The 16,361-nt window shown below is 43.4% G+C and overlaps 3 protein-coding genes across 3 annotated transcripts; all 3 read left to right on the plus strand.

The window, feature by feature from the left end:
- The first annotated feature begins 174 nt into the window (after positions 1–174).
- LOC121985639 (40S ribosomal protein S17-like) lies at positions 175–859 on the plus strand. The gene has a single exon (XM_042539212.1). The coding sequence runs from the start codon at positions 300–302 to the stop codon at positions 723–725; it is 426 nt and encodes a 141-aa protein (XP_042395146.1). The 5' UTR covers positions 175–299; the 3' UTR covers positions 726–859.
- A 2,192-nt stretch (positions 860–3,051) lies between these two features.
- On the plus strand, positions 3,052–4,944 carry LOC121985638. Its single transcript, XM_042539211.1, has one exon. It carries the CDS (start codon positions 3,855–3,857, stop codon positions 4,791–4,793), a length of 939 nt encoding a protein of 312 aa, XP_042395145.1. The 5' UTR covers positions 3,052–3,854; the 3' UTR covers positions 4,794–4,944.
- A 9,356-nt stretch (positions 4,945–14,300) lies between these two features.
- On the plus strand, positions 14,301–15,776 carry LOC121986992 (MOB kinase activator-like 1A). The gene is made up of 5 exons (XM_042540911.1): positions 14,301–14,419; positions 14,859–14,920; positions 15,036–15,212; positions 15,318–15,481; positions 15,573–15,776. Exons 1-5 carry the CDS (start codon positions 14,301–14,303, stop codon positions 15,639–15,641), a joined length of 591 nt encoding a protein of 196 aa, XP_042396845.1. The 3' UTR covers positions 15,642–15,776.
- Positions 15,777–16,361: the final 585 nt, after the last annotated feature.

Raw genomic sequence — 16,361 nt, forward strand, 5'->3', positions numbered from 1 at the left:
TTGTTATTTCCTGTGTTAATTATAATAATAAATGAATAAAATTTAAAAAGGCCATCTTCTTTATTAGCATTTTTGCTAAAATAACATCTATTTTTAAAAATAATAATAATAATAAATTAAAAAGGAAAAAAAGCTTTAGGGCACCAACGAATGCCCTAATTCTAATTTACTATATATAATACGCTTCCGCCCCGAAGCTGAGCGATTGCGCCGCGTGTCACCTCGAGTCGAAGTTCATCGGAGAAGAACTGCGACGCCGCCGTCCACGGCAGAGTGAAGGGGAGAGAACCGACGACGAGATGGGCCGCGTTCGGACGAAGACGGTGAAGAAGTCATCGCGCCAGGTAATCGAGCGGTACTACTCGCGGATGACCCTCGACTTCCACACCAACAAGAAGATCATGGAGGAGGTCGCCATTATCCCCTCGAAGCGTCTCCGCAACAAGATCGCTGGGTTCTCTACCCACCTCATGCGCCGGATCCAGCGGGGTCCTGTCCGCGGCATCTCCCTTAAGCTCCAGGAGGAGGAGCGCGAGCGCCGCATGGACTTCGTTCCCGACGAGTCCGCCATAAAGGTCGACCAAATCGTGGTCGACAAGGAGACAATTGATATGCTTGCTTCACTCGGCATGGCTGATCTCCCCGGAGTTGAGAAGCAGCCTGATGCGCCTGCTGCCCAGGCATACCCGACCCGCCCTGGTGGATATGGAGGCCGTAGGAACTAGGATGGTAGCGTGTTTTATGTGTTGGATTAATTGCTGACCGAGGTGTTCGCTTCAATCAACATTGATATTCCACATTACTCCTTAACTATAGATTTTGTTCGAACGAATAATCTTATTGTCTGTGTATTTCCTTTTATATTCTGCAGTACTTCTTAGCTCTAGATTATGTTTGACGGAATGATCTTGTTGTCTATGGTATCTTTTGTTGGTTGTTTATCGATATCAGATGTCAAATCACATTGGTCTGTGTTGTGACTGTGATGCCATCGGACTGTTTCCCACATGTTGGTATCTGATTTTTTTTAATAGACAATTTTCGGTCTGAGAAGTCTATCTAGTTAGGGAAGAACTGCTTTAGATAGTTTCCTATTCTTCACTAACCATGCAAAGTATTGCAACAGGCATGAAGTGGTGGTCTTCTCCATACTAACGAAGCTGTTCCATTTATTTTTTAGAATAACATATTGCATGCAGTGAGGAAGATTGTAGAGTTCTTTTATTCTTAACTGTTATCAGGACATGATGACTCCTAATGCGATGTTATTTTCAATCAAACATAATTCCTGCTGCGATACTATATGACAATTGCATAATTCTACATATATTTGGGTTTGTTTTGCTGCTGCACTATTATGTTCAACACATTCTCTTAATGTTCATTCTTTTGATCAATATTGACTGATTCCTTGTCTTGTGGTGACCCCTATAGCTATAGTTGTATTCATATGTTGCTACAGTGAAGCATTGTATACCGCCATGATTGAAACTTGACAACTCTTATTTTCCCTCTTGTTTGTCTTTAATTCATTCACGCTTTTCCATTCAAGATGGCTCAGAAAATGTAAAATTGTACTTGCGATCTCCTTGATCTAAGGCATAAGTGCTCATGCGGCATTATTCTTGTATAGTTGATATTATGCTTATAGATATGGTATCTCTTGTTGTTTTTTTCTACTCTGAATCTTCTTTCTGACTAAAACATGGTCAACTAAGAAATATTTTAATCAGTCCACTATTACCTATTCGTTATTACTTGAGTGTATATCTGGCAGTGATTGGCACATATGATTATGCAATTTTATATATTTAGGTATAGTATTTAGTTGCTTTTTGAATTACTGTAAGTTTCATCTATGTGCTGTTAGTTTTTCCTATATATAGTCCATTTATGAACATATTTCTAGTTCTATTTTTATTTTCTGTATCTGTCTATTAATATGATTCATGACTACTATCTGTCAATTACCTTTGATAATTCGTACTCCACTTATTGGTTTGGGAAAATAAAACACTACCGATCTGTCTTTTCTGATCACCAACTATAAAAACTTGTACTTTGATTGGGGTGTCTATTATTGATTTCAAACTGAATTGGTTTCTGAAGAAAAAAATCCTTTGGTTAGATACCCAGTTTCAAATAAATTTCTACCTGGGCGGTTCTACAAATGGCAACAAGAAGACCAAAATTGTATTATTTTTAATTTTTTTTGTTAAGTTATATGATTTATTTTCATTCACAAACAATAAGCAAACTAATTAGAATTATATATATGCCATTCCACCCAAACTCAACCAAAACATAGTAAATTAAGATATTATTGCTCTCTTCAGTTCAGCTTCCATAAAACTTTGGTTCAGTTCCTAATGTTCCTACTAAAATATTTGAAATTTCTTTGGTTAGATTTGGTTCCATTCAGATCAATTTGATAAAACACCTATATATTCATGATTTGGTTTATTCTGTCTGTTATTTTATTCTATTTTGGTGCTTTGATTTTCAATAATAAAATTTCAAAAGATAAAGTTATGCTACAGCATGATTTACTTTTTGCTTTGCATGCTTGTTTTCTAGTTAACATTTAGTCAAATCTGTATCTGTATGTTTTGTTCAATGTTCTCCCCTCCTTTTAATAATCCTTCCATGGATGGACGAAAGGCAGATTGATGTTAGCTTATTGTTGGGAGCGTGTTCTTATTTTCATCATCCTCACATTTCTAGCTTTAACTAGTAATATTCTTTGCTATTGTGCTACCAGATTTTACTATCAAATTTGTGCATACAATCTTTAGAACTCACTCAATTTTTACCAAATTGGTTGGTAAATGACTACACAAGGTATGTGCATTTGTTCAATCCTTCTGTTTGATCATTGAGTTGGTCCTCGTTTCTTTGGTTATCTATAAAAATGATTGCAATAGATGTTTGATGCTGACCAGGCAGCTAATTGCTGAAAGTGATTTAAGAGCAGCATTCTGTTTGCTCATCTTAACTAAACAATTTATGACAAGGCTGGTCCTGATAATTGTAAATTGATAGATGAGAAGATGCTTCCTGTAAAAGTACATTAGGAAGCTTTCAGATGCTAGAACATAATAGTTTATCCTTCATTTTTTGTTTTGCTCTTTTCCTCTAGTCACAAGTTGCCTAACTCTTCTTGTTTACTGCTATTCCCATAAGCAGGTTACTGCTGCTGGAGGTTGATGGCCAAACTCTTGGAACATCACAATTTGGCACCAAGTTTGTGCGTATGGCTTCCACTTGTCTCCTATCTTTTTATAGTGGAAGCTGGTGCAATTCCACTGGACCTATGAAGAAGGTATTCCAATTCCCTTTTCTTCTACCCCTAAACTGGACTATTGCAGGTGAGTTGACTTTTAACTTTATAAAAATCTACTGCTGGCTCCACATAAAAGTCATGCCTGGTGGAGCAAAACCTGCTGCCTTATGCCTCACCTGCTTTTGTATTTTGCTCAAAGGTAGCTGCTAGGAGCTTGTGTAAAGAATTACACATTGGTATTGGTCTCATGTTGCTACCTCACCAAACCTGCAATTATGAAATTTTTATGGCTTCAGAACTAAGTCAAACAAGTTTCTGATCTGCCCTAACCCACCAACCTGAAAACAACTCTTGATCTCTCATATGTATGACTAATCTGCCACTCTAAGGATGCAGATGGAAGCTCCATCAAGTTTTGTAAGAGCTGAAGCTAAAGCTGCATCCCAACCAACATCAAGAGGTTCAAAGCAAGCTCCAAACTACTGCAAAAGCTTGATGGTGGAAGCCAGAAGCTAATAAAGCATCAGCAACAGAAGAATGAATCCGTGAACTGTTTCATCAAGCGGGAAGTATGAGGAAATTAGAGAAGTTGTTCTTCAAGTGCACAAGATGGCAGGTTGAAGAAACCACAGATCTCATCAACTGCCCTTATCATTATTTCTGCGACAGCACTTACCAGGAAGACTACCCTCCGGTCATCGACTTTCTTGTGGTCCTCTTTGTCCTCGCATCCTTTGTCTCTGCTACTGTCTTCACTCTTCTTGATTTTAGCAGAAGACCACTCTCCTGTGCTGATCTCAGTATTGGTAGATTGAAGAGAAGATATCTGCTGCCTTCGGGTCCAATTGCGCTTCCTCTTGTTGTCCTGATCTTGGCAAATGGACAGAGGATAAACACCATGTTCTCCCTCTCACACATAGGCCCAGCTCTTCTCCAACTCGTCTACATTTCAGCTCTGGCTTTCAGAAACAGAGACGAGAGCGACATCAAGTATTCGGTGCTTGAAGCATCAACTGTTTCAGCGATCCTTCATGCAAGTTTGCACCTGGACTCCATCCTAGTGGCTTACTACACAGGGCTGGCAGCCCTGAGAGAGTCCACCTTCTCCGGCCTCTGCCTCTCGTGTGTGTGCCGCAAGGATGCACTGGTTGTTGGCGGGAGCCTTGTTGGCTACCGGGGGTGGTCGAAGGCCACAGTGTTGACAGCCATTGCACTTTGTTCCAGGATGGCTTGCAGAATCTTTAGGGAGGAAAGGTTTAGCTTGGTGATCAGGCTGGCAGTGGAAGCCATCAGTTGGGTATTTGTTACAGAGGACTCAATTGACCTGTTGTTGGGAATTGCAGATTGGAGCTTGCTTGATTTGGTTGTCTATGGAGGGATCTGTGCTTTGCTCTTTCTCAATTTCCTGAGAATGGCCATCAATCTGTTTGCTTTTATGGCAAGGAAGACTGGTCATCAGGCTGGAAAGCAGATGGATTTATGGGTTCATGATGTTGAGATGCAACAGTGAGCTGGCCACTATACTGCATTATTTTACATGATTCTTTTGTAAATTTGGAGTTTACATGAATTATAACCTTGTAAAGCAAAAGACTGGGAGAGAAGTTTTACAACCCAAAAAGTCTCCCTACAAGTCTTCCTAAAAAGCAAGAAATTAAGAGTCCCATCTTACAATTTAGATAAAATATCAGGCTAATAGTTTATATTATTTTCAATTTTTAATATATTATAAATTAATATTATTAAAAAATTATAAATTGATTTTTTCATATATCAAATAAAATATAATTAATTTTGAATAAGTTTATTAATTAATCATCTATGAGTTTTGGTCATAAATGTTAATGAACTAAGGTAGCGTTTAGTTTAGAGATTTAGGAATGAGGGAATGGATTCATTTCTAAATCTTGTGTTTGGTTAATGAGAATGGAATCAAGATTTTGGAATGAAATTCAAAAAGTTAGGTATGGATGAAATTCACCCCTCCCTTGAGTTTTGATGGAACGGGAATGAGAATTAAGTTTTGGATGAAAATACCTTTAATATATTTGTTCAATTTTTCTTTCATTTCACTCTCTCTCCTTGTTCTCTCTGCAATACTTTCTCTCTCCTCATTCTATCATCACACTTTCTCTCTCAACATATTTTTTCTTTCCTCATTCTCACTCATCACACATTTTCTATCATTTCTCTCTGTATTCTCTCTCATCACACTGTCTCTCATTATTTTCTCTCTCTTTATTTTCTCATTTTTTCATCATACTTTCTCTCTCCTTAATCTCTCTTAGAGCATCTGCAACGCTAATTCGTTATAACATCTGATCTGGCGGTTAGAACAGGGGACCCCCATTCTGAGGGGTCAATGCCACGCTGGAGTCAAAAGGCCAAGGGGCCGACCGGAGAAGGAGGGGTCGACCTCCCGACCGGCCCCGGCCGGTCAACCGGTGAATAGCCGAGGGCAAAAGGCGCCCCGACAGAAGTCGGGGTTCCGACGCTCAATGGAACAGTAGCAAGGAGCCGAGCGGAAGGCCTAAGAGAAGGTGACATACTGCTAACAGTCCCTACATAGTACCCTACCGAAAATATCCCCAGCATATCGATACCAACGGCAGGCCGGACGGGATGTGAGTGCCGTCCGGCCGGCGGGTAAGATGAGGGCTGGCCGGACGAACTCCCCGTCCAACCGGCCTGCCGGACGCCCCAGCCTGTGGTTGGTAGAGAAGGACAAGAACATCTTATGACAGCTGTCAAGTCCTATGGCTAGGCCATATTCCAAGTCTGACAACGAGGTGTTCTGTTGTCTCATCGAGGACATACTTGGACTGTAGCAGTATGGCGTCATGTAAGCTTTCTGACAGACACATACCGAGGTATGGGCTGCGGACATGTATGTGCCTCGGTGGACGTGCAGGAGCTCTCTCACCACTCTATATAAAGAGGCTTATACTTCGCCGGAGGTACGCGTTCAACATCTCTGGGGCCACTCTTTTTTACTGCTTGCTTGTCTGACTTGAGCGTCGGAGGGTTGCCGCCGGGAACCCCTTCCCGGCCCGACTTCTATGCAGGTTCGCCGGAGGTTCGTGCAACCAGTCGAAGATCCACGTCAGCAGCCGGGGAGCACCACGTGCCCAGCGTCCGTTGATTCAGCATTCGGACAGGATCAATTTGGCGCCGTCTGTGGGAACGCTCCTGCATCCGAACGGAAACAATGGACGAGGCTGGACGACAACACACGGTGACGCTTTCCTTGGAGGAACTCGACGCTCTGATCAAGTTGAGGGCCGCCAAGCTTGTGGAGCAAAAACAGAAAGTAGCAGCCGAGCGGCCGGAGCAGCAAGCAACGTCCGCGTCTGGTGGCCGAGCGGAAGCACCGCAGGCCACCGTTGCATTTCATCGGGCCCTATTCCGCACCCCCGATGCTGCAGCAACCAATAGAGATCGGGGATCTTCTTCGGATGAGATGCCTAGACAAGACAGAAAAGGAAAAGCCCCTCGAGCGGACTCGTCGCCCGAGCGGATTAATCGCCAATTTTCAGAGGCTATTCTACGATATCCTCTGCCCAAGCACTACGTGCCTCCGACAATCGGCGAATACAATGGGACCACCGATCCGGATGATCATTTGGGAAAGTTCGACAACACTGCTACCCTTCACCAATATACAGATGGGGTGAAGTGTCGAGTTTTTCTGACCACCCTCGCTGGATCGGCTCAACGGTGGTTTCGGAGACTGCCAGACGGGTCCATCACAAGCTTCAAGGACTTCCGAACGGCCTTCCTCCATCATTTTGCAAGCAGTCAGCGCTATCAGAAGACGAGTGCCAGCTTGTTTGCCATCAAGCAAGAGCCAAGAGAGCCGCTCAGAGCTTATATCCAGCGGTTCAACAACGTGGCCATGGATATCCCTACGGCCACCTCGGAAACCATGATGAACGCCTTCACACAAGGCCTCGTGGACGGGGACTTCTTCCGCTCGCTCGTTCGGAAGCCGCCCCGAGACTATGATCATATGCTGCATCGGGCCAATGAATACACCAACGTGGAGGAAGCCCAAGCCGCCCGGAAAAAAGAAACTCCAACCGAGCGGGCACCTCCTACCGAGCGGAAGCCACACATCGCTCATCAGCCTCCGAGAGGACCGAGGGCCGAAGCGTTCCGCTCCCCCAATGTTAGGACTCATGTCCAAGAAGTAGCAGCCGATCGACCCAAGCCAAAAAAGAAGTGGACCCCCATGTTCTGCTCCTTCCACCGGACGGATACGCACAACACAAGGGATTGTCGAAGTCTCCCCTTGATTACTCATCTCGTTCCCCGAAGTGGTGGTCGACGATCGCCCTCATTCGATAGGCGACAGAGAAATCATGAAGCCAATCGGACGCAAGCAGACAGACGAAAACCACAGACGTCCGATCGGCATCGCTCTCCGAGGCGGGAGAATCGCCGAATGTCCAGAGAACGGTCTCGACCGTCTGCTCGGGAAGAAGAAAATAGAAGTAATACTTCCCGAGGCGAGATCAACATTATTGCTGGCGGGCCGACCGGAGGCGACTCTAACCGAGCGAGGAAGGCGAGCGTCCGACAGCTCCAGATCCATGTGGTCGGCTGCAGTCAGGAAAGGGCGAGCGGACCCGAGATAAGCTTCGGGCCCAGAGACTTGGAAGGAGTCGAAGTGCCGCATGACGACGCTCTCCTCATCAAAGCGGTAATAGCAAATTATACTATCCACCGCGTTTTTATTGACACAGGGAGCTCGGTCAACATCATCTTCAAAAAGGCATTTGACCAACTACAAATTGATCGAGCCGAGCTGCTGCCCATGACAACCCCCCCTCTATGGGTTTACGGGTAATGAAATCTTGCCGGTCGGACAAATCCGAATGGCTATCTCGCTGGGAGAGGAGCCGCTCAGGAGGACGCGGACAGCAAACTTCGTGGTGGTCGACTCTCCCTCTTCATACAACGTCATTTTGGGACGACCGGCGCTCAGCGAGTTCCGCGCAGCTGTCTCCACCTTCCATCAGAAGATCAAGTTTCCCGTCGAGGCCAAAGTGGGAGAAGTACGGGGAGATCAACTAGCAGCTCGACGATGCTACGTCGAGATGGTCCGAGCAGAAGCCAATTCCGCTCGGAAGTCGCCACGGATCGAGGTGAACGCTATAACTGAAAAACCTCCCTCTTTAGTTTATGAAGAAAAAGAGGAAGTGCAGATTCATCCGACCCGATCGAATGTGGTCTGTGCCACGACCTTTATTGCGTCCGATCTAGAAGCCAATCAGAAAGAAGAAATGATCAAATGCCTCCAAAGAAACTGTGATGTCTTCGTCTGGTCGACGCATGAGTTGCCCGGAATTTCGCCGAGCATAGCACAGCACGAGCTACATGTCCGACCGGACGCTCGGCCAGTAAAGCAAAGAAAAAGGGACTTCAGCGCCGAGCAGAACGTCATCATCCGGGCGGAAGTTGAGAAACTCTTGGAGGCCGGCCATATACGCGAAGTCCAGTTCCCTAGCTGGTTGGCGAATGTGGTGCTAGTTTCCAAGCCCGGCAACAAGTGGAGAGTGTGCATCGATTTCCGGGACCTTAACAAGGCATGCCCAAAGGACTTTTATCCCTTGCCCCGAATCGATCAACTGGTGGATTCTACGGCCGACTGCGAGTTGATATGCATGCTCGACGCCTATCAGGGATATCATCAAGTGCTGCTCGCCCGGCAAGATCAAGAAAAAGTTAGCTTCGTGACGGCCGACGACACCTACTGCTATAATGTGATGCCGTTCGGATTGAAGAACGCGGGAGCCACCTATCAACGCTTGATGAACAAAGTGTTCAAGGAGCAGATCGGACGAAATCTAGAAGTTTATGTGGACAACATTCTTATCAAGTCCGCCCGAGCGGCAGACCTCTTCAAAGACATGGAGGAAACCTTCCGAACGTTACGGAAATATGGAGTCAAGCTAAATCCTCAGAAATGCCTGTTCGGAGCAAAAGGAGGGTGTTTCTTAGGATACATAGTGATCGAGCGGGGTATCGAAGCAAATCCCAGCAAGGTGAAAGCTCTACAAGACATGTCGCCTCCGCGAAATATGAGGGAAGTGCAGTGTTTGACCGGTCGGATAACTGCTTTGTCCAGATTCATATCCAAAACCGCCGACCGGAGCCTTCCTTTTTTCAAAATCTTGCACAAGGCCATTAAGTTTCACTGGGACGAAGAATGCGATCGGGCGTTCGAAGATTTGAAGGCATATCTGAACTCTCTCCCGGTATTAGCCAAGCCGGCTGCGGGTGAGCCACTTTGTATCTACTTGTCTTCAACCGAGCAAGCAATCGGCTCGGCACTAGTGAGGGCGAGCGGGGAAGAGCCTGTGTATTTTCTTAGTCATATTTTAAAAGATGCTGAATCTCGCTACACTGGACTCGAGAAGTTGGCTTTCGCTCTGGTCCTCGCCGCTCGGCGCCTTCGTCCCTACTTCCTGGCGCATACCATCATTGTCAAAACCAATAGCCCGCTCGGGTGAGTATTACTGAATCCAGAAGCGTCCGGGCGACTCATCAAATGGACGATAGAGTTGAGTGAATTTGACATCCAATATCAGCTTCGCTCGGCAATCAAAGTGCAGTCCTTGGCAGATTTTGTGACTGAGGTGCAGAATCCAGAGCCGAAAGCTATGTGGAGGATATATGTGGACGGATCGTCCACTCGGCTCGGAAGCGGGATCGGAGTACTGCTGCTCTCTCCCCAAGAAGAAAAGATGCACTTATCCGTCCGGCTGGATTATAAAGCTACAAATAATGAAGCTGAGTATGAAGCCCTCATAGCCGGCTTGCAGGCAGCTCGGCATGTTGGAGCCGGTCGGGTAACGCTTCATTCGGATTCGCAGTTGGCCGCTCAGCAACTCACAGGTACCTTTGAGATTAATAACGCTCGGCTCAAACTCTATGCGGAAGCCTTCGAAAAGCTCAAGGCCAATTTCAGAGAGGTCGTTATCCAGAAGATACCCCGAGCGGAAAATCAAGCGGCCGATGAGTTAGCTAAACTGGCAAGCTCAATAACGTCGGTCGTCATCCAGCAGCCAATTGAACAAGTATCTTTGGTGGCGCACGTCGACCGGATGGAATGCCTCACGTTTCCGAGCGACTGGAGGGCACCCATCACGGAGTTTTTACGCTCGGGCGCCACACCGTCCGATCGGAACGAAGCCCAGCTGTTAAGGAGGAGAGCCGGTCGGTTCACACTCATTGGAGATCAATTATACAAGAAGGCTTTCTCCCGCCCGCTATTGAAATGCGTGAACTCGGAAGACTCGGCTTACATCCTCCAAGAAGTACATCAAGGATCATACGGAGGTCATCCGGGCGGGCGATCACTAGCTAAAAAGATACTGCTGGCCGGATACTTCTGGCCAACTTTACAAGCAGACGTCGCTCGGACCGTCGCGACGTGCCTTTCTTGTCAAAGGTATCATAATTTCTCTCATCGACCGACGGAAGAAATGAAGGCCGCTACTGTCTCTTGCTCGTTCGACCAATGAGGAATGGATATTGTGGGTCTGTTTCCCATGGCAACCGGACAGCGGAAATTTTTATTGGTGGCGGTTGATTATTTTTCCAAGTGGGTGGAGGCCGAGCCGCTAGCCAAGATCACCGAGCAGATGATCAAGAAATTTATTTGGCAGAACATCATCTGTCGGTTCGGCATCCCCCGTCGACTTATCTCCGATAACGGGCGGCAATTCACAGCACTACAAGAAAAACCCTCATAGACATCGGTGGAACAACAACAGTTTTAAGCAAAAAAACGATGTCTTTGAGTATTTTACACCGATTTTTTCAAAAACCGGTGTCTATGAGCACAGATTTTCGCTCATAGACATCGGTTTTTTAGCCGATGTCTATGAGCGCCTTTTTTTTTGTTAATAGACATTGATTTTAACAGTGGTTTTTAAAACCCGGTGTTAATGAACCAAAAAAAAATAATTAAATTTTTTCACCAGCCAAAATTTACAATATTTCGCAAAATTCCCTCTAAACTTAAACCAATATCGCGCCCCTTCTCTCACCCTAAATCTAAACCTAAACCTCCGACCATCTCTCAGCCTCATCTCCCTCTTCCCCTACTTGGATTTCTTCCCCTTCCTGGATCGATGCCCCTTCCTCTCTCGATTAGGATCAAAATCACCTGCTTCGGTCCTAAACAAAATCGTAGCATAAATCGTTCCTGCCTCCTCGTCCAATCCTCTCTTCCTCCTCCTCCTTCCTCTCTTCGCTCTTCCCGGCTAAGGTAGGGGCCGACGAGATCACATCGAAGCACTTGATTCATTCGATTCCGGTTCCCGTTCGCGAAACCAGTTTCTTTCGATCGAGGTGATGACGGACGTGCAGATGGGGAGACGGAGACCTTCGCGTTCCAGGCGGAGATCAACCAGTTGTTGAGTCTCATCATCAACACCTTCTACTCCAACAAGGAGATCTTCCTGCGCGAGCTGATTAGCAACGCCTCAGATGTGAGACATCGCTGCTTTCATGTTGCTGCTCCCGTTTTTTTCCCCTGTGTTGTCGTTGCTGAAGCAAATCGTGTGACTGCAGGCACTCGATAAGATCCGGTTCGAGGGTCTCACCAACAAGAGCAAGCTGAACGCCGCACCTTGTCGCACGGTCTGGCACCAAGGAGTTCATGGAGGCACTAAACCTCTTCCAACTTGCGTTGCCTCCCTCCCTCAAGCGCCGGTGAAGATTCAGTCACTTGCCCAATAAACATCTTTTCATGTGGGAGGACGAGTCAGTTATGTGACGCCTTGAAGCGTCCCGAAGATCCGTGGGAGGATGGACTAACGTTGTCGTTGGGTGCCAATCGCACCTCTTCTTTCGCCGCTATAGTTACATGGAATCTAGAGGTCAAGGAGTATTTTCACATGATCTCTGAAGCTGAACGCCATATCCAGATTTCTAAATTGCCCACGCATCCTTTTTCCTATTTTTATATTCGTTCGAACACTCTTAAATCCACAATTAATGCAGTTATTGAGAAACTATAAGTGCCATTCTAAAGTAATGCAACAGGTACAAGTATCTGAAGCAAGAAGACAAGGTCATCCGTGTCCTCAGCCTGGTCTTGAACAGGTTGTGTTTGTTGAAAGTTCTGAACCACATATGCTTGAGGCGGCATTATTCCGTTAGAAACGGATGCAACTGGCGCTACTTAGAAAGCGTTGGATTATCATAATCTGGATTACGAAGACGGTTTGTAGGATCTCAGATACTCAAGGATCTGCCACCAAATACAGAATAGTCAGCTGACAGAGCACCGATGTGGCTTGGATTGGCCAGTAATAGGATTTTTCACTGGCAAGATAAGTCTGCGCGTCTCATGGTGGCATTTATCTTTTGTGCTTTTATCCTTTTTTCTATATTAATACTTATATCACCTGGTAGTTTATCCATCTGCTAGATGGATTCTTTTCTCTACTTATAGAGATTATTTTCCTATCAAATTATTTCGCAAGCATGATAATTGGATTTCATTACTTCATATGCGTTACACTTGCTTGCATTAACCTTGAGAAGCATGACTTTCAAATCTAGATGCTAATTTGTAAATCTTGAAAAGAGCATCAAAATGCTTGTCCAAAAACCATTGTGCTACTGTTTTTTCTGGTGAAATTGGGCCTTAGTCAAGCTATGTATTGGTTGCAGTAACCTTCTGATCACTTGGAAGCTATTGAAACATTATGAGTTTGGCAGCCAGTGTTATTCTCTATTGTTGTTATTATTCTCTAATTGTTCCTCAATATGCACTATATATGTTATCGACAGAGAGTGCTCATTCCATAATAAAACGTTTGGTTTGTTTAGATGAATGCAAATGTTAATATATCGATCATTAGATTATTTATGTGGAAACATGTGAGAGTGGCAGTATCTTTGAAGGTTTAATGCCAGAAGACCTTAATGTATATGTGACAACAGCATCCAATGCGGTTGAAAGCAGCTAGGGAACTTACTGTCCTGGGATGGATCCTCCACCACCACCACCACCGGAATATATGACTTGCCTTGGTGACTTGTACAGCGTTGCATGGATGGAAGACAGGTTTGAGTTTTATACCTAAACAAGTCATATCTGTTGTCAAGTTCAAAAGGTCTAAACATTTTATTGCATTTTATTTATTTTTTTTCATGTTAATGGGCTGACATTAGATTGTTTGGTTCCGCTAAGGAATTTTTTTTTTAAATGTATTTCCTTCTTCAGTGATTTTGTTTCTTTTGAGATGAAACAACAAAGAGGCACTGAAGTACAACAAATTGGATTAGAGCATCGAATCCAAGTTCAATTGTTGAATTTTCTGATTAGTAACTTAGTTTTAATTACAAGATGTTAGTGCATTACAGAATAGCTACACTTTTAAGTCTTGCTAATGACATAGCTTTATTTGTTTAAAATTTCCCCAAGAAAAGTTTGCTTCGGACATTAAATGCTTTTGACCTTTTACTCTTCTCAAAGCCATAACTTGGTCTTTCTTGAAAAACTTTGTCAAGAAATTAGCGTGTGGTTACTGTTGTCACAATAACAGAATGTAAATTTTACTGTTGCAAAAGTCATATCTTGGTTCTTAATTTTGACACAGCCTGTTTTTAAGGGTATAAATCCTCCAAACATAGGAGCCTTTTCAATATGATGGCATTGCTAACCTTCTAATTATATTTATGGCAGTGAGAATCACAATCTAAAGGATCGAACTCATCGGCAATCTAATTTTTGGATCGGATGTTACACCTTTAGTCCTCAAAACCGTGAGGCCATCTGGTCAGGCTCTGGTTGATGATTGGGTTTGCTTGAAAACAGTGGTAAATATTGTGCTCTAGCGTATTCATCTTCACAATCTATTTTATTAAACATGACCATGTGTTAACAAAAAACCTTAGGTCCAAGCATTCGAGTTGCATTGTGGATCGCTCACTCAATATGGCATGAAGTATATACGAGCTTTCGCAAACATATGTAACGAGGGTGTCTCAAAGGATGGGATGGAAGAAGCTTGTGGTAATGTCTGTGGAAGCTACAACTCAGCTAAGTGGAGTCCCTTTATCCATGGCTACAGTGCATGATCTTGTATCTCAAAATTGCACGTCTAGTGCAATGTAAGCTCATCAGTGCTCATACATAAATATATAGTCACTGGCAGTAGGAATAGTCATATGCTTACTTAAACTTGTTCAAGGGTGTTGTTTCGGATAGTTATATGCAATTTTGAAAGCTGGAAATGGTAAAGATGCAATTTTGAAAGCTGGAAATGGTAAAGATTCAGTATGCAGTTGGTCTCAATTAGTTCGGATATGGTTTGTTTGTCGAGTTTTTACTTAAATTCAACTATTATTTTATTAAAGCTTCTTTTATGGTTCTTTAGCATCAAGAGGTTTACCTTGTATTGAAACTTTTGTTGCATATATTTCTTGATTCATAAATTTTCAGTGTATATTTCTAATACTCTTGAGTAAATTCCATTAATGCCTCCTTATTGCAAGATACTAGTTTCAGTGAATCTAACTTGTTATAATTTTTCCATTTTGTCATAACCAGATTGAAAGTTGCTGATACTTTACCTCCCTTAGGAATCATCATTAGCAGAGTTACCTTTATGGGTCATGATCCATACATATTTCTTAGAAGAATTGCACGATATTTCATCCAATATCATCATAGGGAAGCAAAATATCAAATTTTGCAAATAATTTACTTCTGTGATCCCGCAATGAGTTGTATTTGTATCATATGTTTATTTGCATATTTGTACTTGTAGGTACGAATATAGATGGGCGGATGGTGTGCAAATAAAGAAACCTATTGAAGTCTCAGCGCCAAAGTATGTTGAGTACCTGATGGAGTCGATTGAAGTTCAGCTCGACGATGAATCTATTTTCCCTCAAAAGCTCGGTAGAGCCTGTCGATCCAAGTGTTCAATTAATCATTCTTCTAATACAACAACAACTAAGGGAGCTTAAATTGCTGATCTTCATTATCTGATGTTTTTTTTTGTAGGAACACCTTTTCCTGCAAACTTCAAAGACGTCGTGAAGACAATATTCAAGCGGTTGTTCCGTGTTTACGCACACATTTATCACTCTCATTTCCAGAAGATTGTGAGCCTCAAGGAAGAAGCACATCTCAACACCTGCTTCAAGCATTTCATTCTTTTCACTTATGTAAGTGCCTACCTCCACTTAAAATTTCATTGCTTTCGTCAACCTTTCATACCCATTTGAGAATCGACATGTTCGTGTTATTGTGACGCAGGAGTTTGGGTTGATCGACAAGAAGGAAATCGCCCCGCTGCAGGAGCTGATTGAGTCCATCGTTCTATAAGTTTGTTGCTAATCTAAAGCACTTAAATGATCTTTCAGGTAATCAATCTTATTTCACTGCTAAGTTTCTCTCGAGTGGCTTGTATGTTGATGATGCATTGTTTATTACACATAATTAATGAGTAAATATTAATATGATTTTGTGTGACCCACCTCCACCACCTGTTCCTTGTGGCTCTGAATCAAGAAATTTTGCTGCCACACCTCCCGCCCTCTGCCAGCGTGGTGAGGGCTCGAGAGAGAGAGAGGGAGGCAGAAAGCGGTAGAATTGTATCATTAGAGTAAAATTTGAATCCTATGAGGACGCTTGGTGCCGGCAGTGGAGAAGGCACTTGGAGTGAGGTTACATTATTGCATCTTTACCATTTCCAGCTTTCAAAATTACATCTTTACTAATATATTATTTATGTGTTTTTACAGTTTACAAATCTCAACTACTCTAGAGTTGAAATTGATGAAGTGCGGTTCGATTGGGCGGAATGCATGCTAGATTACATTTGAAGTGCGGTTCTACCTTGATGTGTTGTTAAAAGAATGTTCTATCTTGATTTTGATATCTATTAGCTAGCTTTTGATGTAAAAAGAATGTTTGGGTATTTTATGGATACTGTTGTAAGAAGATTATTTATATAATTTGTGAATATTTGTGTATTTTATGGATATTATTGAATGAAGAATATTTGTATAATTTATAAATATTTGTGTATTTTTTTTTGTTATT

This window comes from Zingiber officinale, chromosome 5B (genome assembly GCF_018446385.1).
Source record: "Zingiber officinale cultivar Zhangliang chromosome 5B, Zo_v1.1, whole genome shotgun sequence".
Lineage (NCBI taxonomy): Eukaryota > Viridiplantae > Streptophyta > Magnoliopsida > Zingiberales > Zingiberaceae > Zingiber > Zingiber officinale.